General features: G+C 36.7%; 4 protein-coding genes across 6 annotated transcripts; 3 read left to right on the top strand and 1 right to left on the bottom strand.

Moving 5' to 3' along the window:
* Window positions 1–2544: 2544 nt before the first annotated feature.
* Window positions 2545–9375, bottom strand: LOC108204584 (uncharacterized). 2 transcript variants are annotated; one of them, XM_017374102.2, is made up of 13 exons: window positions 9278–9375; window positions 8936–8984; window positions 8722–8838; window positions 8564–8632; window positions 8319–8474; window positions 8033–8230; window positions 7789–7848; window positions 7643–7699; window positions 6608–7558; window positions 6046–6504; window positions 5683–5935; window positions 4566–5584; window positions 2545–4327 (listed from the first exon to the last, which is right to left on the bottom strand). In XM_017374102.2, exons 2-13 carry the CDS (start codon window positions 8943–8945, stop codon window positions 2685–2687), a joined length of 4992 nt encoding a protein of 1663 aa, XP_017229591.1. In that variant the 5' UTR covers window positions 8946–8984; window positions 9278–9375; the 3' UTR covers window positions 2545–2684. The 2 variants fall into 2 exon arrangements, with proteins under 2 accessions (XP_017229591.1, XP_017229590.1); XM_017374101.2 differs by lacking the exon at window positions 9278–9375 and adding an exon at window positions 9099–9252.
* Window positions 9376–9515: 140 nt separating this feature from the next.
* On the top strand, window positions 9516–12957 carry LOC108204585 (protein RBL). Its single transcript, XM_017374104.2, has 5 exons — window positions 9516–9724; window positions 9839–9937; window positions 10566–11653; window positions 11738–11987; window positions 12569–12957. Exons 1-5 carry the CDS (start codon window positions 9595–9597, stop codon window positions 12745–12747), a joined length of 1746 nt encoding a protein of 581 aa, XP_017229593.1. The 5' UTR covers window positions 9516–9594; the 3' UTR covers window positions 12748–12957.
* A 252-nt stretch (window positions 12958–13209) lies between these two features.
* LOC108204586 (putative pectinesterase/pectinesterase inhibitor 24) lies at window positions 13210–19030 on the top strand. Of its 2 annotated transcripts, XM_064079907.1 has the most exons (3): window positions 13210–13591; window positions 16882–17921; window positions 18243–19030. In XM_064079907.1, the coding sequence occupies exons 2-3, from the start codon at window positions 16931–16933 to the stop codon at window positions 18917–18919; spliced, it is 1668 nt and encodes a 555-aa protein (XP_063935977.1). In that variant the 5' UTR covers window positions 13210–13591; window positions 16882–16930; the 3' UTR covers window positions 18920–19030. The 2 variants fall into 2 exon arrangements, with proteins under 2 accessions (XP_063935977.1, XP_017229594.1); XM_017374105.2 differs by lacking the exon at window positions 13210–13591 and having other exon boundaries at window positions 16517–17921.
* On the top strand, window positions 13328–14549 carry LOC135149908 (putative glycine-rich cell wall structural protein 1). The gene is made up of 2 exons (XM_064086020.1): window positions 13328–13368; window positions 14249–14549. Exons 1-2 carry the CDS (start codon window positions 13328–13330, stop codon window positions 14547–14549), a joined length of 342 nt encoding a protein of 113 aa, XP_063942090.1.
* Window positions 19031–23891: the final 4861 nt, after the last annotated feature.

The following is a 23891-nucleotide window of genomic DNA, read 5'->3' as shown; positions in this document are numbered from 1 at the left end:
CTAAAGATTTCTGTTTGGAATATGTTGAGACTCTGCCCGAAACGGTATTCTTACACCTGCCAGGAGGAGTGGTCTGGACTGGTACTTATAGGAAGGATAGGTTCTGGGTTGAGGGTTTAGAAAAGATGATGACTTTTTATTGTGTTAAGCCTTACAATCTAATATTGTTTGAGTATATTGGAGGTCCAAATTTCAATATACAAATATACAATGAGTATGCTGTGGAGACAAATTATAGTATAAGTTTGAAACTTGATGAGGCATTAGGTGTAGGAAGAAATTTCTTTGACTTATCAGAGATTGTGGTGGACAAATTACGTGGAACTTTTGCTTTTAATGGCTATAACAGTGGCCATGGCCTTTACGATATGGTACTGCGCAGAAGCCATCTTCGCAAAAAAGATCAGTATAAGGTAACTAAGTATTCTGTAGTCGGTATTTACAATTTGTTTACATAAAGTTTCATGCATAATTTGTTGTATTTGTAAATGGAAGATTTTCAAAACGAAAGCACTGCCAAGGTTAAGCATGGTCCAGTCAATGGACTGGGTGAAGCTAACTTTTAGGAACTTGACTTGGAAAGTCAAGTTGCAGTGGAAATTTGGAAAAGTTTACATGGACAGGAAGTGGTATGGTTTGGCAAGATCTGCGAAATTAAGTGAAGGAGACACCCTGGTCTTTGCAATGACTGGCAGGCAGCAAAACTATGAGATGTGTGTTTTTGAAAAGTGTCTACTTTCAAGATGTAACAAATCAGGTTAGACTACTATAATACCACAATCTGCCTTCTGATTTTGGGTTTTGTTCTAATTTGTCATTTTCTTTTCAGGCCTGGGCAATAAAACTGGAGTGATGCATTGGTTTAAGATGCTGAATGAACAGTTCATTTCTACTGGACAGATGGTACCTAAATTATGAATTTATATCTCAACAGTCTATAAATATGTCCTAACTCGATGCGGTTTACAAATGCAGGAAATACCCCGTGCATTCGTTAAACATGGCGGTGCAGTTCTATCTGAGGATGTCACATTAATTTTTGGAGACGGAGAATCTTACGTGGCTGGCTATTGTCCTCGTAGGCATTTCCTTTCCGGATTTAGGAATTTGATAGTGCATTATTCTTTAGAGGAAAATGATGTCATGGTGTTCGACTACGTGTCGGATTCCAAATTTGTGGTGCATCTGTTCAAAGCTTCTGGAATGCAATTCAACTACAACAATGTTCCTGGTCCATCCACAAACATTGAGAACATCATACATGAAGAAGATTTAATTATAATTTCGGATTCGGATAGTAGTATCGAAAGTGAGTTGTACTTTTCAACCTTGTAACAATTGATTTGTTCTTCACGTTTTCCTTATTTTCTATTGAATTTAACATAGTTTCAAATCATCACTTGTCAGATATGGCTGAAGACGTACATGTTCAGGCCAATGACAATGCAGGTTTGTTTTCGAACAGAATTACTCTGTATCTTACAATGCCTTCATCAATTCTTTTCATACTTTGCAAACTCATTTTTTTATTCTATTAGTAGTGAATCATATGCAAGCCGTAGTTCCTCACCAAAACTTCCGATCTTTCCAAGTATATCTGAAACCTTCACACGTCGATAAGAAGTGTCATGGCGCTGTAAGTCGCTATATTGTTAACTGCCATTTCTTATTTGCCTCTTCTGAAATTGCCTTAATATGTCCTTTGCACCATCGTTGCAGTACTTCCCTCGGGACTGGTACTCAGTTTACAGGAACTGGACAAAGTCAACAACGCTGAGGCTTATCTTTGAAAACACTGTCTACCGTGTTCATGTTTTGCGATTTGATAACATGTGTCGGTTTGGAAAAGGATGGACAGAGTTCACCATTGGGAGTCAAGTGGCAGAAGGAGATACTATCGAGCTTGTTATGACAGAGGCCAACACTTTGGTTGTTCAACTACTAACATAGTGCAAGTGTGATTGTTTGCCGAATTCAGATATTAGTTTGAACATTGTGTTTGTCTGATGTCGTACTAACAACTACAAAACTTCTTTCTACATGCGTATTGACATTTAAGTACTTATTCTACTACTTAGCAGACATGTTTGCTTTATATGCTGAATTTTGCAGAATGGAATTGCTGATGTTTTGAATCAATTTTCCAGATAATTTTATTATTCTATATGGATGCTATAGGTTTTATTATTCATTTAAGTAGTTTTATTATTCTATTTTCCAGAATGGATCCTATATGTTTTATGTTTTATTATTAAGGAGAACATTTGTATTTTTTCCTATTGTTTACAGAAATGCATTACCAACTAAATTCCAATTTTAAGAAATATCAAATATGAGATGAATAAGATAAGTGGCAAAATGAAAATGGTAAACAATATTCAGTTGGGAGTTGTTGACATCATCTGTAAAAAAACCTCGAATTTGTTCAAGACATCTTTACACCACTTCAGTGCAAACTAAATGAACACATAATACATACTATTTGCAAGATTTGTTTAGCAATCGCCTTAAAAAAATAACAATCTGTAGAGGTAAAATAATAGATAGGCGTAACTTTACATTGTTCTTAGTAACCAAAACAACATTGTCAACAGAATAACAGAATCATATTGGTCCTCAAAAACAAAGATTAATCAAATACCAAAAACACTGGACACAACAAACGCATACTTAACAGATTTTCTCTAGGTCTTTGGCAAGGCGTAGAAAACCTCTTTGTACACAACATTAGCAGTTATATTAGTAGGCTGGCCACTCTCATCGTCGATGAAAATTCTTAGTCCTTGAGGAGAGGTTACTCTACTAATTGCCACATAGTACTGACCATGCGTAAATACGCCTTTAGGCAGATATAATCCAACTTGTAAAAGTGACTGACCTTGGGATTTATTAATAGTCATGGCGTAGCATATTTGCAGTGGCATTTGTTTACGAATCAGCTTGTAAGGCAGCCTAGTATCGCTTGGACACAACTCCATCCGCGGGATAAAATGACGTGTTCCAATGAAAGAACCACATATAACTTCACACTCAACGCAAAACTTCAGACATTTGGTAATGATCATCCGTGTGCCGTTACACAGACCTAACGTTTGGTTCAAGTTTCTCATCAACATGACAACGACTCCCACTTTCAATTTAAGATCATGTGGTGGCATTCCAGGAACATTCATTGAATTGAGATATTCAATTGGGAAAGCCGAGTTTAAATCATCTTCGGTTCCACCAAAATCCTCAGCACTATCTACACTGTAATATGAAAATGACTCACCTGGCAAATTCTGAACTATGGCAGAGTTAAGATTACTTACAGTTTGATTTGTAGGAGTTAGAATGGCTCGCTCACTCAAATATTTGGCATCTTTGCATTTTTCAACAAAATTAGGAAAAGTGCTTGCAATCATATTGTCAACAGAGTTTTCCTGTTCTTTTGCACAGAATTGAGGTGGAATCAATATGTCGTCTTCTTTGGCAGATGGAAATAATTCCTTGTCGGGAGCCTCCAACTTTCCATCACCTGCATCGAGAACCCACTTGGCAAACTGCAGGAGTTCCTCGACTTCTTTCTCAGATTTTCCTTCATTAAGACGCATATTTTTGGTCAGGAGAAAAATCTTGCAAATTGACCACAGACGTGATCTTGTGATACATGCTGAAACTATCTCAGCTCGATCTCCTTGGGAAATGACAGGTAGTATCTGCCTAAAATCACCGCCTAGAACAACAGTTATACCACCAAATGGCAAAAGAGCACGCGCAGGATCAACTGATTTCATTATATCCTTCAACGACCTGTCCAAACATTCAAAAGCGTACCTATGTTGCATGGGTGCTTCATCCCATATTATTAGCTTGGTCTGCTTAATAAGCTCAGCAATGTCCGAATTATGGCCAATGTTGCATAGCGAATAGTCATCAAGCACTATGGGAATTTTGAAGCGCGAGTGCGCGGTACGACCACCAGGCATGAGTGTAGCAGCAATGCCAGATGAGGCCACTGGAAGAACAATGTCACCAGCAGATCGTAGTTTAGCTATTAGTGTTCTCCATAGAAAGGTTTTTCCACAGCCACCGCTGCCATACACAAAGAATAATCCACCTTGATTGGACTCAATTGAAGATAAGACAGCTTTATAAACACTAATTTGTTCTTCGTTGCACTGTGCAATTAGACTATCGTGTTGACATTTCATCTCTGAGAGGTTGTAGCTTGTCTCTTCAATTATCAAGTTATTAGTTCCGTGATGCAGGTAACTTAGAGGTGGTTGTGGCAGTTGGGAAAAATTCTTCAAACTTTTGCCAATTGCACGCAGCAGGTCATCAATTTCTGCATATGAAAAATTTACAGATTAACATTCACACATTACATATCAGAAATTAGTAAATTCAATGAAAAGGTAATATCAAAAATATTTTTCCTATACATTATATTTTTCTTAGCAGAAGTCAAATTGATTACATATAACGAACTATAATCAAAATCTATTCATTGTCTTGACTTATTCTGTGAGATAAAATGCACTTATGAGTATCAGACAACAACTGAAGAATTTTGTTGGACGTACCTGCAAGGGCGTAGAACTGGAGCTGCTTATCATTAAGAATGAGATTCTGATTTTCACTTAGTAATCTTCGCTTCAAAAGAATGTCATCTACCATCTGCTTCCAATGTTTATCCCACAAAGACGCCAAATCAGTCACTTTGCAATTAACAATAATGTGTACAAACAGTTGGCGTATTTGCGGAGGCAATCCACCAACAGAACATTGGTCTAAAACATCATGCCATTCTTTGTCATCATCGAGCAATCCGTATTCTTTACATGCATCCCGAAATGTCTGACAGAGTACACCATTGACAGTTCTAATGTCTTCGAATGATGTCGGACCTCGAACTTTTGTCAATAGCATGCGCAAGTACCACACTTCCCCACTGCTATGATGAGTGTAAGACAGACGCCCAATCTGAGTTCCTCTTTTCCTAATAGTCCACCTTCTCGCCAAATCGTTCCACACATAATGCTGTGGGATTTCATCATATGTGTAAGAACGTGCCTTCAAATCAAACTTGTTCAGCAAGAAAAAAGCTTCCAGCTTGCTAAGCCTTTCATTTTCACGCTCTAGCACTTTCTCAAGCTTTTCAGTTGCACGAAAGGTGCAGCTTTTCTGACCGGGCAAATGAAATGGGAGGCGCTCAACAGACAGAGACCTATAATGTATTGGAAATCCAAAAATTCGATATGCTGCTTCAGCGCCGCATACATATCTACCATCAAAATATGCTTGAATTTCATCAACAGGCTGGTCAGCACCATCAGTTTGCTTTTTCTTGCGACGTCCAGTGATTTCGACTGTGGCAGTGTCGTGACCTTTGAGGCAATATTTGAATAGATATTTTATACTACGTGCATGGCAGCATATCTCAATGTTCATATGACATTGGTATTTTACCAAAAGCTCGCGGTTATATGGGACAACCCATCGATTGTCAAGATCAGCCTTGCCAACATTAACACTGATGTTTGATTTGCGCCGCATATAAAGTGGGAAGCCACTGTCATCAAACACAGTCTGTGAGCTGTACCTGTTTAACAAATGACATTAATCAGTACTTCCATTGTATTATTCTAATAACGCAGATTGATGGTATGTTCTACATCATACTGTAGAAAATGAACTTACTTTTTGGGAAAGTGGCGTATACATTTGAAATTCTTCATGCAAGGAGATTTTGGATTTTGCAATCCACATGGACCATGCATCATATACGCCTTGACTGCTGCACAACCTTCAGGATCAATCAAAGGATCTGGAATTTCAGCTGAAACGAACTTGTCGACATTTTCCTTGAGATACTTTTTTGATGGTGCATCAAGCCAGATTAACATATGTACATGGGGCAGTCCTCTTTTTTGAAACTCGACAACATACATCACTGCAACATAAACAAACAATAACATACGTTACTTGAACATTAAAAAAAATATGCAGTACATGATTCATAACTGATGCAAATGTGAGATGTCATAGCAGATAAATGCTCACCTCCAATACATTTCCCAAAGTGACCTTTCTTCTTAATATCATTAGTTAACTGTTCCAATTTCAATCGGAAAACCCGAGATATTATATCCGGACAGTTAGCAGGAATGCATCCGGGCACAAAATTCATCATCCTTTGAATTTCATCCCACATGGAATTACATGTCATCGTCAAAAAAACATCAGGATGGCCAACATGACGACAAACAGCCAATGCATCCTGGAAATTCTGTTGCATATACCTTTTGGAGCCAACATATCCAGCTGGGAGTATTATGCCTTTACCGACGTTGGTGGCATTCGCATCTCCTTTCCTAACAGAATCAGAAATGTGCGTGTATAGTTCATTCCGGAGTATGGTTTGGTGAGTACGAAACCACCATAACCGAGTCTGCTCAATGGTGGAAAAAGCGTCCACCATGTATTGCTGATAAAGTCTTCCTCCTAACCTTGGAGTCATGCCTGAAACAATTTCATAGTAAAAAAATACATGCTCAAATGCTACCATGGTGCAAATAAACTATAATTAAGGCTTAATATGGAAATTAATTAACTGAAAAGTTACCTTCATTCTCTCTAACTTGGAATTTGTAGGAGTAATAGTCCTTCATGGAGATCATATCTTTTTCTTTGTTAGAACCTTTCTCTGCACTTTGAAAAGGAATTCTGTTGTGGTAACCGTCCTCACCATCTGGAAAAAGCAGAGGATATTGTAGCGCCATAAGCTTTGGATGAATATATGATATTCTCTGCAATCCACCTAACTTCTTTTCAACTATAATATCACGATCAGGAGTGGTATTATCAGTTGTGCCAACCATTATTCCGGCAACCTCGTCAGAAGATGATATATGGTTCTCTCTACCACTTTGTGATCTGCATATTTTCAACTCTACCTTCAAATCAACAAAGTCATGATTCTCGAACCGATCTCGTGCCATACGGAACTTGGCAACCAATTCATTTGACTGATCCAACATCTGTATAAGACCTTCAACAACATCTTTGTCAACAGTTTTCTGATCCTCTACATTTACCCAGCGAAGGCGATTGTTGACTTCATTTGCAGTGTCATAAATGTAGAGTTGACAATACTTCGGCTCATGGCCATCATCAGGTATCAACTGTCCGAAGACATGGTGGTTCTGACCATTAAGTCTATACACATAAGGCCCTCTGCCATTATTGATAGAGTGGTCCACGTTTCCGCCGGTAGATGTAAATGCAAACATTGCATTGTACAGGCGTATGCTGCGCTGGAAATGAGGACTTGACTCTTTGTTGTTATATAGTTGCAGTAAGTATGCCGGTGTTCGAGGAGCCGGTTGAAGCTTAACATCACCCTTCCTGCAACATATACTGAAAATTGGGAGTCCTTTTGTGACTTGCTTATTAACGCGTTCCTCTTTCCACATGCGTGCATTGCATTTAGAACATATAGACTCGGGACTACCAAGGCTGACATATTCCTTTGGTACAATTCTGTTTTTAAATGCAGTGGTGACCTGTTCAGAATCTGCAGTGGCATGGTTATTGTTTGACAACATAGTTTTAAACATGAAATCAAAAAAATTTAATACATGATCGCGCGTAGTCTCACCAGTATCAGAATCTATATCCATGCCAGGTATATAGTCTTCATCAGTGCTTGAGGCACCTGCATTTGATGGGATTTATTAGTTGACACTTTAATACTGGTACTATTGTGTGCAGGTATTGTTAGCTTTAAAATAATGCCTGACTAACCACTTATATGATCACCATCAGAATCATCAGAAAGAACTGGATCTTGTACTACCGAACACTCTGCCAATGAAAATGTTGGCCAAACTATTTCAAATGCTCATCAATACATTATACATCATATGACAACATAAAAAACTTTAGAGTTTGACATTCAAATCATAGCACTTCTACGGAAAGTGCATGGATATCAAATGTGCATTATTCTTGATGAGGTAGGATAGGTACAGTAAACTACATGTGGTACCTATGTCATCGTCACGGAGATATTTGCTATTGTGTAGACTCTGTGAAGAGGCTTCAGCAAAAAGGTTTCTTCCTCGATATGACCGTGTAATTTTTGGCCTATCATTATCCACAATGTTAGTTATGTTAGACAGCGGGGTTCTTGTGCTGTTGAATTTATTATCCGGTGTCTTCGTAAAATCACTTCTATTATGAAGATCTGCACAATAGCTATTTTTTAGTACAATGTATGAGGTTTTAAACACAATGGACATGCAAATCTGTCCGTAAGACAGAGATGGAAATACCTCCATGTCCTGCACTTAAACTCACAGAATTTAAAGTCAGAGGACTTGGCCTTGTTGGATTGGTTTCCATTATGTTAGTTATGTTACACAGCGGACTCCTCGTGCTGTTCAATGTATTCTCCGGTGTCTTTTTAAACGCAGCCCTCTTCCGAAGACCTGCACACCAGCCAACAATTTTGTACAAATTATGAGTTTTAAAACACTGAAGACATGCAACTGTATCCGTAAGATAGACAGGAATATACCTCCATGTCCTGAACTTAAAGTTGATGAATTTAAAGTCAAAGGACTTGGTAATGTTGGAAGTGTTGCATCTGCACCAAGTAGTTACTTAATTTAATGTAAAGATCAAGAACTAACACAATATGTTAAAATTACTTGAATGTAAAAAATTTTTGAATACCATGTCTGTTAACTGACAAAGGAGACAGAGGATAAGTAAAACGATTAGCCGAATTTCCTGAAACATTCTCCTTCTCGGAATATTTCTTACGTTTCCTCACACTCTTTGGTTTATAACCTAGTTGTTAACATAGAGAAAAGACAATCAATGAATTATACAACAAATGAGCAGCCTAGTCCACTAAATACTCTGAACATATTGGAGAGAGGAATACCTTGGATCATGTCTTCCGAGGTAAATAGGCGCCACGATTCGTCATCATCCTAACCAACAAAAGCTCAACATTATAAAGAATAAAGAACATAAATAACATATGACATGAACATAACAAATAGTTAATAAAGAACAACATAATGCTTTCGCAAATTGATAAATACTTTTGACATTGCAGCTATCACAAAACAAAGGCAATCAGTTTGATATCGATATCAAGGTCTACAAATCGATGCAGATGAAGATAAGATTGTATTAGGCAGTAATGTGTAGAGTAAACTGAGGTTGGAAATTTGAAATTTTGAATAATTACTAAAATCAATTAATTTGCGGTGTACCGTACCTGCAAAAGGAGGAGCTTCGAGCTTCTCCCAGAAGCTTTCCAAAACTTGTTGTGCACTCTTGTTTACTTTCCTCCTCTGAAATGTTTCTGCATACGTGTTTCCTCCGCTACGTGGCAACTTTCTATCAATTTATTAGGTATTAACAAAGAGTGGCACGCTGGTAATTTTTTCGAAGTTTAGTGGCATGTAATTAGGCCTTCTGAGATACTATAGCAAGAGGTAAGAGTAATTATAATGTACATAGATAGATACGAGATTACGAGGTAGCCCTAAAATTCAATTCAAATTTATCCTAACTGGATTTGATTTTTGGTGAATGTTTGAAGCGGGGTTTTGCCAAAAAGCGTGTGAAGAAAGGTTTTGCTTTACGGGATTCAAGAGACCAGCCCCAAGACTCTGTTTATCAATTTTGGAGCTCAATCACATCATGAATGCCCTAGTTATTGGTAATTTTCACTTACCCAGATGTATTTCAATGCTTATATATTTCTGTATGTGTGTGTGTGTGTTAGCTTTGTACTTACTGTGTGTTTGTGTGTGTTTTGTTGGGGATTGTGAAGATCCACTGCAGGGAGATTTTCCAGAAGTGATAGAGGAGTATTTGGAATATGGGGTTATGAAATGTATCGCTTTTAATCGTCGGGGAACTCTTCTTGCTGGTAACGATTCTGTCTTTGTATCAAGATTGTTTTGATACTCGGTTTTATGTAACTTGCTTGTGTTGGAAACTGAGAGAGATGTGAGTGGTGGACTTGAAATTTCGGAGAATTGGGGGATGGGGTTCTCTGTTTGTTGTTTGGACAGGGGTGCTGGACCGAGTAATTAACGAAGTATATTAGGTAGAGTTTATGGAAAAAATTAATAATGAAACTCAAAGCAAACATGATCTTGTAAAAGACTTCAAATAAAAAGGCGTCGTGATGCACATTGCTCTGGGTAGTACCCTTCCTTGAGTGTTATTTATTTTGAATTCGTTGTTGATAGAATTTGATTTTTTTTTTCCTGCCTTGCTTTACAATGGATATCGATTTTTTTTTTTGATCATTATTAGATAAAAATTCAACAGTTGTCTAAAGTTAATATACGGGATGTGACATAAAAAAAGTTAATATACGGGAAGATAGATATATATATCTTTTAAACTATTGACCTCCTAATATATTCACTGAGCTTTTATGTAAGCATGTATACTTCAGTAAACTTTTTAATACATAACTTTATATGCATGATTGTCGTCTATCTCGTCTATATTTATTGTTTGATCTCTTTACTGGTTGATCTAAATAGCTGGATGCTCTGATGGGAGCTGTGTTATCTGGGATTTTATGACGAGAGGTGTTGCAACAGTCTTGAAAGACAATGACTGTGTTGCTGCCATAACAAGTGTATGTTGGTCAAAACGCGGTCATCACATACTTGTAGCTGCTGCTGATAAGACCTTAACACTTTGGGATGTTGTGAAAAGGGAAAAGGTTGTACAAGTAACCCTGCAGCAGTCGGCATTACAGGCTCGTCTACATCCTGGTACTTCCACTCCATCGATCTGTCTCGCTTGTCCTCTGTCATCTGCTCCAATGATTGTTGATTTGGATACTGGAAAAGAGACAACGCTTCCAATGTCATTGCCTGAAACAAACGGCACGACAGCACCTCCTTCACGGAACAAGTTTTCTGATGGATCGGCACCTTTTTCACCTACAGCAGCATGCTTTAACAAGTACGGGGATCTGGTGTATGTTGGAAACTCTAAAGGAGAAATACTTGTCATAGATTACAAAAACAATCAAGTGCGTGGGGCTGTTCCTATTTCTGGTGGTTCTGTGATAAAAAATATAGTCTTCAACAGAAGCGGGAAATTTCTTCTCACAAACTCCAATGACCGCACAATTAGAATCTATGAGAATCTTTTGCCATTGAAAGATGGAGTTAAAGCTCTTGATGAGATAATTGAGACATTGAAGGACCTTACTGAGGTTGAAAAATTAAAGGCTATTGGCTCAAAGTGCTTGACGCTGTTCCGGGAGTTTCAAGATTCCATTACGAGAGTGCACTGGAAGGCACCTTGTTTTAGCGGTGACGGCGAATGGGTTGTAGGCGGTTCTGCTAACAAAGGAGAGCACAAGATTTACATATGGGATAGGGCAGGGCGTCTTGTAAAAATTCTTGAAGGTCCTAAGGAAGCATTGATAGATTTGGCGTGGCATCCTGTTCGTCCTATAATTGTGTCTGTTTCACTAACAGGATTAATTTATATATGGGCTAAAGATTACATAGAAAATTGGAGCGCATTTGCTCCAGATTTTAAGGAGCTTGAGGAAAATGAGGAGTATGTGGAACGGGAGGATGAATTCGACCTCATACCTGATTGTGAAAAGGTAAACTTTGATGAACACAGTTTTTGTATCTGTAATTTATGACAAACTGTATTGTATTTTTTAATCTAACGCATACTTTTGTAGGTGAAACAATCGGACGTCGCTGAAGATGATGAAATTGATATTATGACAGTGGAAAAGGATACTACTTTCAGCGATTCAGATATGTCACAAGATGAAGTCTTATATTTGCCTGTAGATATCTCTCCAGATGTTCCTGAGGAGCAGGATAAGTGTATTGGGACTGGTGACAGCAACCATTCTGGATCTCCTCTTTCAGAAGATGCAGAACAGAATGGGCAAGTGGGCAAATATGCTTCCAGCCCAATTGATGGTAATTATACACCTTTTCGTATGATCTGTAATAGTAACTTTTGGCTAACTTACTGTGCATATAATTACCTTGATTGATAGCTTTTGCAAATGCTTCTAGTTAATGTGATCCTGATTGAAGTTACCATAAATTATGCTTAAATCAGTGGGAGTAAGTCTTAATTGCCAAACTATTAAGATAACCATAATATATTCCCATATGGATATAAATTATATGCGCAACAATATAAAGTGAATTGAAGTAATTGAACGGCACTAAAGAAATAAGAAGGGGACAGAAAGAAAATACATGAAAAAGAGGTGGGAATGGGCCCACTTCACTGATTGATTGCGAAGAATGAATTTTGGATTCCAATTGGTGTCCTTGATAGTTAATTTGTTAAGAGACATTTGCCGAAGATTTCTTTAGCCAATTGTGGATTAGCGGTCTTTAATCACCTTCTTTATGAGAAATTTCGAGTCACTTGGGAATTTTTAAGCTATTATTTTTTTGCTGTTTGAGCTGTGAGGTAATTCTTTTTTTCTTTAAAATATAACTTCCCATCCCTTGTAATGGTTAATTCGGCCTGGGTTGTGATGCAGCTATGGATAATTCTGATAATGGAGGGATGCGCCTTAAACGCAAAAGGAAACCTTCAGAAAAAGTGCTGGAACAGCAGGCAGAGATGAGCAAGAAACCTGTGCAGAAGAAGCCATTGGGGAAATTGGAGAAAAAGAGCAAACCAGGTGTTGATCAGGACAGCGATGTGTCCTTCAACTGATACTAAAATAATGGGTACCTTTAGATTAAATTTCTCCTTATAGTGAAAATGCCTTGCAACTGTGTAGTTTGGAGAATGACTGATCCTTGTAGTTGTGTACTTTAGAAGTTCTTCCTTCCTGAAAATGCTTTAGATGATTTTTATTATTGTAGCTATTGGCAAAGTTTTTGTGACAGCACTGTTTTTAATTTCAGTATTTTATTGATGGAAGTTAGGTGCTGGATTTTTCGAACCTAAATTGGGACTCTCCATGCGCTGCAGTGTGTGAATCACAATATACCATTGTCTGGTAAAAAGACATATTTGACTATTTGTAAAAAGTATTAATTTACGGCAAGCAAGTATCAGTACCTGAATTATACATGTTGCATAATGCAGATGAACATTTACATACTGGTTATATTTTTGTGGCAATAATCTCGCTTATAGCGACAATGGATCTCGAGATATACTCTCCATACTGGTTATAGTAAGTATAGTGCATTTATAATTGGTAAATTCTGTTCCGTTGCTTAGCTCTGCATAGGAAATAAAGTAGCAGTGGAAATGGCTTCTCAATCAGAAGAGTGAGAGACAAGACATGCAGAGGATTGAAGTTCAAGGAAAGAGCAAAAGGAAACTGTAAGAGGGAGCTAGTTACAATGCCGATGAACTGATGTCTCAGCAAGCAATTGAGATATTGGATTACCAAGCGAAAAGCCTAAAACGAGAGTGGGAAATTTAGGCTGCAACAGAAGGTAGCGCTCTGGCTTTGAAGAAAAGGAGGAAGAGGGTAAGACGGGGAATGCAGGGGATTTATGCCGAGGAAAACAGAGCACTTTTACTTTTACTAAATTGCTCATAGGTGCAACCCCACCTCAATTCCCTTGCTCTTACCTGTTTATTGTTCTGGACCTCTTCGTCTTTTGTCCCAAATCTTGTATGTGTATATATATATATATATATAGGCTCATGATCAAATAGAAACCACTCTTAAAATAAAAACTAAAAACCACTATTTACACTCTTGTAATTACTAAATACACTCAACCAAAACAAATCTAAAACCAATAAAACACACCCCTCCCAGGCCACCCAAATCTGCCCCGATCAAATCTTATCCACGCAAAAAACATTGACTCACCTCACCGCCATCATCTGCACTACCAGCTTTGTCTCTCCCTCTCCCCGTCATCACTATCCCTTCTCCCTCTCTCTCTCTCTCTCTCCACCATCACCAACTCTGTCTTCTCTCCGCCATCACCACCTTCGTCCTTCCCCTTCCCTCTCCCTGATCATTTTTTCGATGATCTCTCTCCCTTAATCTCGTGAACGACTAGATTCTATCATATATTTTAGTGTTAAAGTGTTGATATACTCGTTATTATATTTACAAAAACTGATGATTTATGCGTACAATTTAGTGATATACGCTTCAGAAATTAGTGATATTCTCTTTAGAATTTAGTGATATGTGTTGTAAAACTTAGTGAAAACTCCCAGAAATTGGGGAAATCTGCAGATATGTTTTTGTATTTGATTCTGGTGGTGGTGGCAGTGGTGGAGATGGTGGAGGTGGCGGTGGATATGAAGGTGAGGACGACGGAGGTGGAGGTGACGGAACTGGAGGTGGTGGAGGAAGAGAAGATGAAGAAGGAGAAGGTGGAGGTGGGTTGAATTTGTTGGTTATAGATACGGTGGAGGCGGACATGGAGAGGCGGCGGACATGGAGGGGCAGTGGACATGGATGGGGTGGCGGCATGAAGTTACAGGAAGTGAAGGTGGAGGCAGGTTGGGTTGGAGGAGAAAGTGGGGTTGCATGAGAATTTAGTGATATTCTCCTTAGAGTTTAGTGATAATCCAGTTGGGTTTTTAGTTTTTAGGATAAGGAGGTTTCTAGTGGAGTATGACTCTCTCTCTCTCTATATATATATATAGGGCATTGCTCAAAAAAGAACACTCTTAAAAGAAGAACAACACAGAACACTTTAGAATCAAATATAGAATCTCATCTAAAACTTAATTTTTTTTTCAAATTTTAAGTTGATTAACTTTTTATTATGAATAATAATAGAATCCGTCATGTTTAACAATATATTTGGGTTAAATATACCATGATTCTGTGTAAAATTATTCGTGCAAAAAATTATATATATGATTCTCTTCTGGATTCTATTTTGGATTCTCTTCTGGATTCTATAATATTTCATAGTAATAATGTGGATGAATTTGGATGTTAGATTTCATATATTAAGTTTAAATGGTGTTTAACTATATAATTATAACCTTAACAAATCATTCTTTGTGAAAAATAAAGTGCTATGATAGTGTTCTGTGTTGTTCTTTTTTTAAAGTGTTCTGTGTGGAGTGCAACCCTATATATATATATATATATATATATATATATATATATATATATTGAGTGTTACTCCAGTGAGAACTTCTTAAAATGAGAACCGTGAGAACTTCCTTAATTTATCATATTTTGACTAATTTAAACATCAAACTAATTGTACCCAATATAAATATAAAACTAGTCTCTCCCTAGCTAGTCAAAAAAAAAAATTCAAAAAAAAAAGTCAAAAAAACAAGTCCACTGCCACGTCATCAGTGATTTTTTTTTTCCGGCTAGCTAGGTGGAGACCTTAATGATATACATTTTTTGTGAAGGTGCCCCTGGCGGGGCCCTTCAAATGAATGAGATTTTGATAAATTAAAAAAGTTCTCACGATTCTCATTTTAAGAAAGTTCTCATTTGAGCAAGTGCCTATATTTATATTTATATTTTTATGTTTATATATATAGAGTACTACTTCAATACAAACCTTCTTATTCTAAAAAACAAAAAATCCAGTTGCAATATCACTAAATTCTAAACACAATATCACTAAATCTTTGAACAACCTCACCTCCATGTCCACCACACCTCTATCTCCACCACCGCCATCACCACCATAATCAACAAACAAGAACAGTTCTGGAGGTTTGCATTAAGCTAATATCACTAATTTCTACAGCGAATATCACTAATTTCTAAAGCGAATATCACTAAAATGAATAGTTGATATCACTAAAACGTACATCACAATATCACCATTTTTTGTAAACATATCAACACCAAGTGGCAGAGGTGGTAATGATGATGGTAAAATCGGAAATAGTGACATGGGTGGCAGTGTTTTCCGAACATGTTTTCCAACTTTGCTAAATTGATTAAATTTTCGAAATATGCCATTCTTGTTAGTGTTATCAAATTATTCTCGACCAAGAAAAGCCTACTTTGGTATCTCTAATGCCGATGATGTATCTATAGGCTAGTGTCATACTCTCATATTTATTATGCTAAAATATGTCCGAGTTGGAGTTGTGCTACAGACTATGTGCAAGATTACGGAGAAAAGCTCAGATTCTGTGTATAATGTATTGAATTGCATGGTGCGCTTAAAATCTATTCACAAATGCATGCCGGAATAAATTGTAGCATCCCACTACGACTTTAGTTGAGTTTATAAGCATAAGTCTTATTATTAACTGCATCACTAAATCATGATTTTTGGAGATCGGCTTATGAATTACCCAAGTTGTTGCAGTGAGCCCGTATATTTAGATTTATTTTCGAATTTGGAATTCCAGACTTGACCTGATTTTGAGAAAAGATTCGGGATTTGACCCGACTTGTCACATAAATGACTCATTTTGATTGGGGATTTATTTGTATACATCGGTTTCATTATTATTACCATGAGTGGAATCAATCATACATTGTCAATCAAAATTTGGAAAAAGAATTTCGGAATAATTTTTGTTCGAAGAAATATATATACAACTTCCGTTGGTTATGAAGTTTTATTATTGATCACAACTCTAATAATATATTAGTCATACTGTTTAGGACATGCGCGTTGAATTAGACAAAACAGAGAGAAGCAAAATGACTTGTTTGTATTAAACATGAGAAGCACTCGAAGTCTATTCTTAGTGCCATGGTGCCTTGCACGTACACCTACATTATTGTCTTCACCAAATCAAACCAATGTTTATTCATGCACAGAGCTGCTCTATATAAACGTGCCAGATTAATGGTTTCAACAGATAATTGCAATAGATCTTCGGTATCATATATTTCAAGAACATGACTCTACTGAAATCTTACAGCAAAGTCGATGAATCATCGGATGAGGGCTGGTTTGCGCGGCGCAGGGCGATGAGAAGGCGCGTTTGTGCAATCAGCTTGTCGTGCGTGGTACTTGTTGTTGTCGTTGTTTCTGCTGTGGTGGGAACTCATTTGAGTAAGAGTGGGAAGAGTGATGGTAATGATGGAAACAGAGATCAGCCACAGGGCGTGGCTTCGATTAAGGCCGCGTGTGGCCTGACATTGTATCCAGATTCTTGTTATCGTAGTCTGGCACCGTTGCTGAATTCAAGCCGCGGGGAGATAGTGCAGCCTGAAGTGCTTTTTAAGGCGTCGTTGGCAGTGGCTATTGGGGAAATTACGAAAGCAGCAAAGTACTTTGGGGAGAATGGTGGACTGAAAGGAGTTTTTGGTGGTAATCAGAGTGAAGTTGCTGCAGCAGTGGAGAATTGTCGCGAGCTTCTGGATCTAGCGACAGATCATCTGAATCTGTCTGTTCTGAGTGACAAATTAACGTCGTCAGATGCAGTTGAGGATATTTTAACATGGTTAAGCGCGGCTGGGACTTATCAAGAGACTTGCATAGATGGCTTTGCCAATACAAGTTTAAGGCTTAATGTGTTGCAATACCTTAAAGACTCGAATGAGTTCACAAGCAACAGTCTGGCAATCATCAAGCAAGTATCAAATGCTGCGAAGTCACTGAACTTACGAAGAAAATTGTTGACAGCTACAGATGGTACGGACATGCCACATTGGTTATCCTTCAAAGACAGGAAACTACTTCAGAGTAGCAAAAGCTACCCCATTAAATACGACGTTGTGGTGGCCAAAGACGGAACAGGGCAATATAAGACAATTGGAGCTGCTCTCAAGGCGGTTCCTGACAAAAGCAAAAAGAGGTTTACAATCTTTGTGAAAAAGGGGGTGTATTATGAAAATGTCAGGGTTGAGAAGGCGAAATGGAACGTTATGATGATTGGCGATGGAATGGACAAAACTGTTGTTTCTGGCAGTTTGAATGTTGTCGATGGAACTCCAACATTTTCTACAGCAACATTTGGTAAGCACTCACTCTATAACTGTGTTACACATATCATATACTCTCGGTCCTCTTTTACACGTTCATTTTGACTTTTGACCAATCAATTTAATTATACTTTGACTGAAATTTTCATATACCTTGGAAAAAATAATAAAAATATATCATTCGAAAGTAAATTTAGTCTATTTTAGTATGCAAAAACATTGAATAGATAATTTGTAATGTTTGATCAAAGTTGGTCAATTTGACTCCTAGAAAATCAAAATGGACAAGTAATTAGGGACGGATGGAGTATTCTACAAGAATGTTGAATAACAATTTTAATTTGTGTTGATGCAGCTGCATTTGGACAAGGCTTCGTTGCTCGTGACATGGGTTTTCGCAACACAGCTGGTCCAATCAAGCATCAAGCTGTGGCACTGATGTCAAATTCTGATCGTTCAGTGTTCTATCGCTGTCGGTTTGATGCATTTCAAGACACTCTTTATGCTCACGCCAATCGCCAATTCTATCGTGAGTGTGACATCTATGGTACAGTAGATTTCATTTTCGGAAACTCTGCTGTTATATTTCAAAACTGCAGCATTTTACCAAGGATGCCAATGAATGGACAACAGAACACAATTACTGCTCAAGGGAAAATCGATCCGAATCAAAACACTGGAATTTCCATCCAAAATTGTAAGATTTATCCATTAGGGAACTTGGGTTCAGTACGAACTTTCCTAGGCCGGCCTTGGAAAAATTACTCGACGACAATAGTAATGAACACGATGATCGAGAGCTTGATTGATCCCAAGGGATGGTTACCATGGACCGGAACAAGTGCACCTGACACCATATTTTACGCAGAGTATCAGAATTATGGACCAGGATCTTCAACAAAATACAGAGTTAAATGGAAGGGACTGAGGAGCATCACATGGTCACAAGCTAGCAAATTTACTGTTGACTCATTTATATATGGATCACAGTGGATTAAAGATGCAGGTGTTGCTTATAAACCGGGCCTCTAGGGGAATGCTAGAGCTTTGGATTGTGGATTGTTTTGTAATACTTGTAATTTTTGTTATTCTAAATTATATGATTTTTATTAACATTATATGGAACTTCCTATTTTTTTTTTTAATTTTTGCCATATAACTTTTTAACATACTCAGTTGATGAGGGTTTATTTGTTAAGAGCTATACTGAATAATAAGAACATAGCAGAAAAATCATGAACAACTCAAATATGTGGGTGGCTCACCCTATTAGAGAATTTGAAATCCTACTCAATAATTAAGATATAAAATCTGTAAATTATATTCTATGATTAAAAGAATAAATTTTAAGCCTCATCACTCCTACGAAAACATTCAAATAAGGAAACATCACCCACTTTGTTTAGAGGTAATTGAGATTGACTTAAGCATTGGTAGGTGCAATGCATTCTAGATACATACGCCACACCTCTTCTTCCCCATTCACTCTGGCCCCTGATCTTTCTAGATAATCTATCATCACTGGTGTCTCTTCATCATCTCTACAACACCTCCTTCAATATCCTCCCTCAGTGCAAGTTCGATCATATTTTATCCTAATTCGGACATCCACCAACCATTGATTGGGTTTATTTTTTAAACCTGAAGCATTTTCGGACTGGGTTTGGATTTTGACCATATTGACCTGAACTAGACGCGAAAATTCGAAACCCGTTTCGTACCCGATCCGAACCCAAACATGAAGATATATAAACTTCAAATTACCCAAATTAAACCAAATATCTTATATATTCTTAGTCCTTCACACTATAATTTTCCTTTCGCTCATGTCCACAAACTTACTATAAATTGCATGCACTGTAAGAGCAACACCAATGGTGTTACTTATTTTGAACCCCTAAAATATAATATATTAATGATTATTTAAAATATAGGTAAGCAAAAAATTGTTTTACTCCAATGGTATTCCCTATAACCATCCCTGTATTTGAAAAAAATAATATTTTATTAGAAATTCTACTATGATGGGGGAGATAAAAAAGGGAGGGAAAATGAAAAATGAAAGAAAATGAGAGAGGGAGATGGGGTGGAAAAAATAGGGGTTTATTTTTCTATCCCCTAAATATGGGGTTTTGTTTTCTCTCACCTAAAAATTTTAGGTAAGGAGAGTAGGGTTGGAGTGAACAATTTTTACTTAAACCCCTGTTTTTGTCCACATAAGCTCATTATAGGTAAGGGAGATGGTGCCTTGGAGTTGCTCTAAGAGGCTTATTGTCTTCCTTAAAACTAAGAGTATTTCTCAGCGAATACACCAGGTAACAAGCACTGATTTTCCAGAGTCAACCCTCACACAGATATCATACATGATGACGTCTTATTTTGATCGAAACCCCCTTTCTTTCGCCTCGACTTCTCGATTCTCCTCGCAGAATGCTCCTCATAAAATTTTTCACAAAAAGAATAAGTTTCATAATAGGAAGTACATGATTTCATAGGATATAAATATTTTTCAGGTTTCTGGCAACCCGAACCCGTACAATATCCTTCTGGTTCGGTTGAAAAATCTGAGTTCGAGTTTGGTATTGGCGGAACCTGTTTCAACTGACCCGATTGTCATATCTAAATTTATTATTAATCCATTATCCATATTTTGTTAAACATATAGTAGAACCAAAATCCAAAATTTATGTGAACAAAATATATCATACCACTCTTGGTACTCAATAACATACATCAAATTTCTCTTCCTTGATAAAATTACAATTCTAAAATAATATCTTGTTCACCCCTATGATTGAAAATATTTATTTTTTCAAAAATTTATCTACTCAGAGGTTCACGTTTTAATGCTCCTGGAAACTGCCAGCTTACTTCCCCAAAGGTACAAAAAGAAATGGTGAGTGCTTGTGCAAGTCAGACAAGATCAGTCATTTTTGCAGATATTGGAGACAGGTTTTTCTCACTTATGGTTGACGAGTCTCAGGACATATCTTTAAAAGAACAAATGGCGGTTGTCTTAAGGTATGTAAATAAGCATGGTGAGGTGATTGAAAGATTTATTTCAGTGGAACATGTAACTGATACGTCATCCCAATCATTGAAAAATGCCATAGATATGCTATTTTCTAGACATGGATTATCACTATTTCAATTACGAGGCCAAGGTTATGATTGGGCTTCAAACATGAGTGGTAAATTTAATGGTCTTAAAGCACTATTATTGAAAGAAAACCCTTCAGCGTATTATGTTCACTGTTTTGCCCATCATTTTGCAATTAGTAGTTGTTGCTGTGGCTAAATGTTCTCCTGCAGTTAGTGATTTTTTTGATCATCTTTGCCGTATTGTGAATTTGGTTGGTGCTTCTTGTAAGAGAAAGGATATGCTTCGATAAAAACAACATGAACTTACATTGAAACGTTTAGAAAGTGGTGAGCTATTTTCTGGAAAAGGGAAGAATCAAGAAACCTCTTTAACTCGGCCAGGAGATACACGGTGGGGTTCACATCATAGAACAATACTTCGTCTTTTTTTGATGTGGCCATCGGTAGTGGAAGTGCTTGGGGATATACATCAAGATGCTACTAATCAAGAATTAAAAGGTATTGCAGAAGGCTTACTTGAAAAAATGAAGACATTTAAATTTGTCTTTATGTTGCATTTGATGAAAGTTATATTGGCAATTACTAATGATTTGTCTTTTAGCATTGTATGTTTTTTCATGCTATGGATATTTTATAATGAAATATTTCAGCCCCCCTGAATTTTCATCCTGGTTCCGCCACTGACTCAGAGATTAAAGATCAACAAAATTCCTTGATCTCATAAAAAATTATTTATTACATTATAGTAATTTAATGGTTATTACATCATGCACTCATTATAGTGTCATATAAAGCTTGGTACCGAGATATTTTAATATTGACAATGATAACTTCTATCATAGAAAACTCAACCATGATAAATGATCATCCTAATCCGCAATAAAATCCAAAGCACATGATCTTAACTTTTTTAAATCATATGAATAGTCCTCGTGCTTTGACCATCTGTTGACGGATGATAAGCAAAAAATAATTCTAACTTGTGCTAACAAATTCTTGAAAGCTTTGCCAAAAGGGATTCTCTATGAGAAATTATCGAGACAATAACATCACTATGCCTTCAATCTTCTCCTACATTACCAATCTCTTAATATTGTACATTTTGTGAGTTATTTGAAAATAAGTTGACTTAAATATCTATCAACAACTAAACAACAATTAAGACCGTTGAAATGAAGTCCATGGTCATTAGCTCCCATTATCATTCTAGAATCTCCAATATTTTTAGGATTCAACTATGTCTTTAATGTTGAGCTTTATCCATTTGACATGTGAGACATTTCTTGACCCTTTATATAAATTCACTTTTTATTTTAGACCACCAACAATGTTTTTTGAAAATCTAAGTACATCTTAGTACCACTTTGAAGACATTGACTTATTTGCTCTCCTCATAATTTCATCTTTTAATGTAGCAACTTTTGGAATCCATATTCTAAAATAACTTCTGTCAATTTCTTTTCCATGGTTTTGACTAAAAACTCTTCTATAGTTTTATCACTTCTAGTTGAGTCTTTTGATTATTCCAATAACTCTATTAAATTAAAATATGTTTCATTATCTTGAACAGGGAGACTATACTTTTGTCTCGAATTTCCTAAACTGTAGGCAGTCAAAGAACTCCTATCTCGTAAGAATATGACCAATTGATTTTAAAACCATCAAGACCTCGTTCTACAACTCTCTAAATATACCCTAGGTAAAAGGCATGGATACACCTGTATATATTGTGCTATTCCCAAAAAGTTAAAGATCAAAACAAAATCATCACTAATTTTTACCATGGGCGAAACATCTCTTCAACCCAATGAAGAAACTCTACAATTAATACCTGGTGTAACAATCAAGCAATACTTTGCCTTTAAACTAGTGAAAGGTGGTAATGCACCCACATCTCTCAGCCATACCCTAAACCTAAATATGATGAAGAATCCTAATTCTATAAAAAGCTATACAATTTAAACACTTTAGTTAATATTGTTTCCAATGAAAGATCTAAAAATATCTAAAATTACATTATTAGTAATTTTAATATATTTTCCTTCATATGATTTAGTTCTTACTAATTATTAAAGTTCTAAACCTATGAGTGCTTGACACTCTGCACCCCTTATGTTTAGGCGCTTTTTCGATTTGGTCTCAAACAATTTTTTTTGGCAGTATGCACCCTAAAGTTTGAAAAGCTCTTCGCATTGCGCACCCCTTTGACCACTCTCCGTCACATTCACCCTTAAAGTTAACACATGTGGGGTTTACACTTTGGACCCCACAATTTTAATTTTTTTTCATGAGTATTTTGAAATACTTTTAGGAGAAACCCAAGTGTTTGCACATCTGTTAACTTTAACGGTCAATTAAACGGAGAGTGGTCAAAGGGGTGCAAAGCGAAGCGCTTTTCGAACTTTAGGGTGTATACTACCAAAAAAAATGTTTGAGACCAAATCGAAAAAGCGCCTAAACATAAGGGGTGCAAAGTGTCGATCACTCTCTATATATATAAATCTTAAAATTAGTCATTATGATAGAAATATAATATAGAATTTGGATATATTTTAATATTATCATTGAAAAGTTTTTAAATTAATAGTATCAAACACTATGTTTAATAAGGTACACAAAATGTAAATTTAAATCAGTTTATGACATTAGACTTGAAACCCTGGTTGGAATATCCCAGATTATCCCCATTGACCCATTTTGTGGTGCAAATTACTCCAGTAAAACATTTGTGCAGTCAATATTGAGTGTTCCAACACTAAGTCCTAACACTTCATTTAAATGTAAGTTCACTCTAAAATAGTAAACTATATCCCTAACAAATTTAGCAAAACTGTTGGTTAGTAGATAAATTCAACCTAGCTATTAGGGACTACACCATAAAATACACATGAACTATCTTCAA

The sequence above is a fragment of the Daucus carota genome, chromosome 1, assembly GCF_001625215.2.
Source record: "Daucus carota subsp. sativus chromosome 1, DH1 v3.0, whole genome shotgun sequence".
Lineage (NCBI taxonomy): Eukaryota > Viridiplantae > Streptophyta > Magnoliopsida > Apiales > Apiaceae > Daucus > Daucus carota.
The sequence above is the reverse complement of the archived record's forward strand: the minus strand, read 5'-3'. Positions and strand labels throughout refer to the sequence as shown.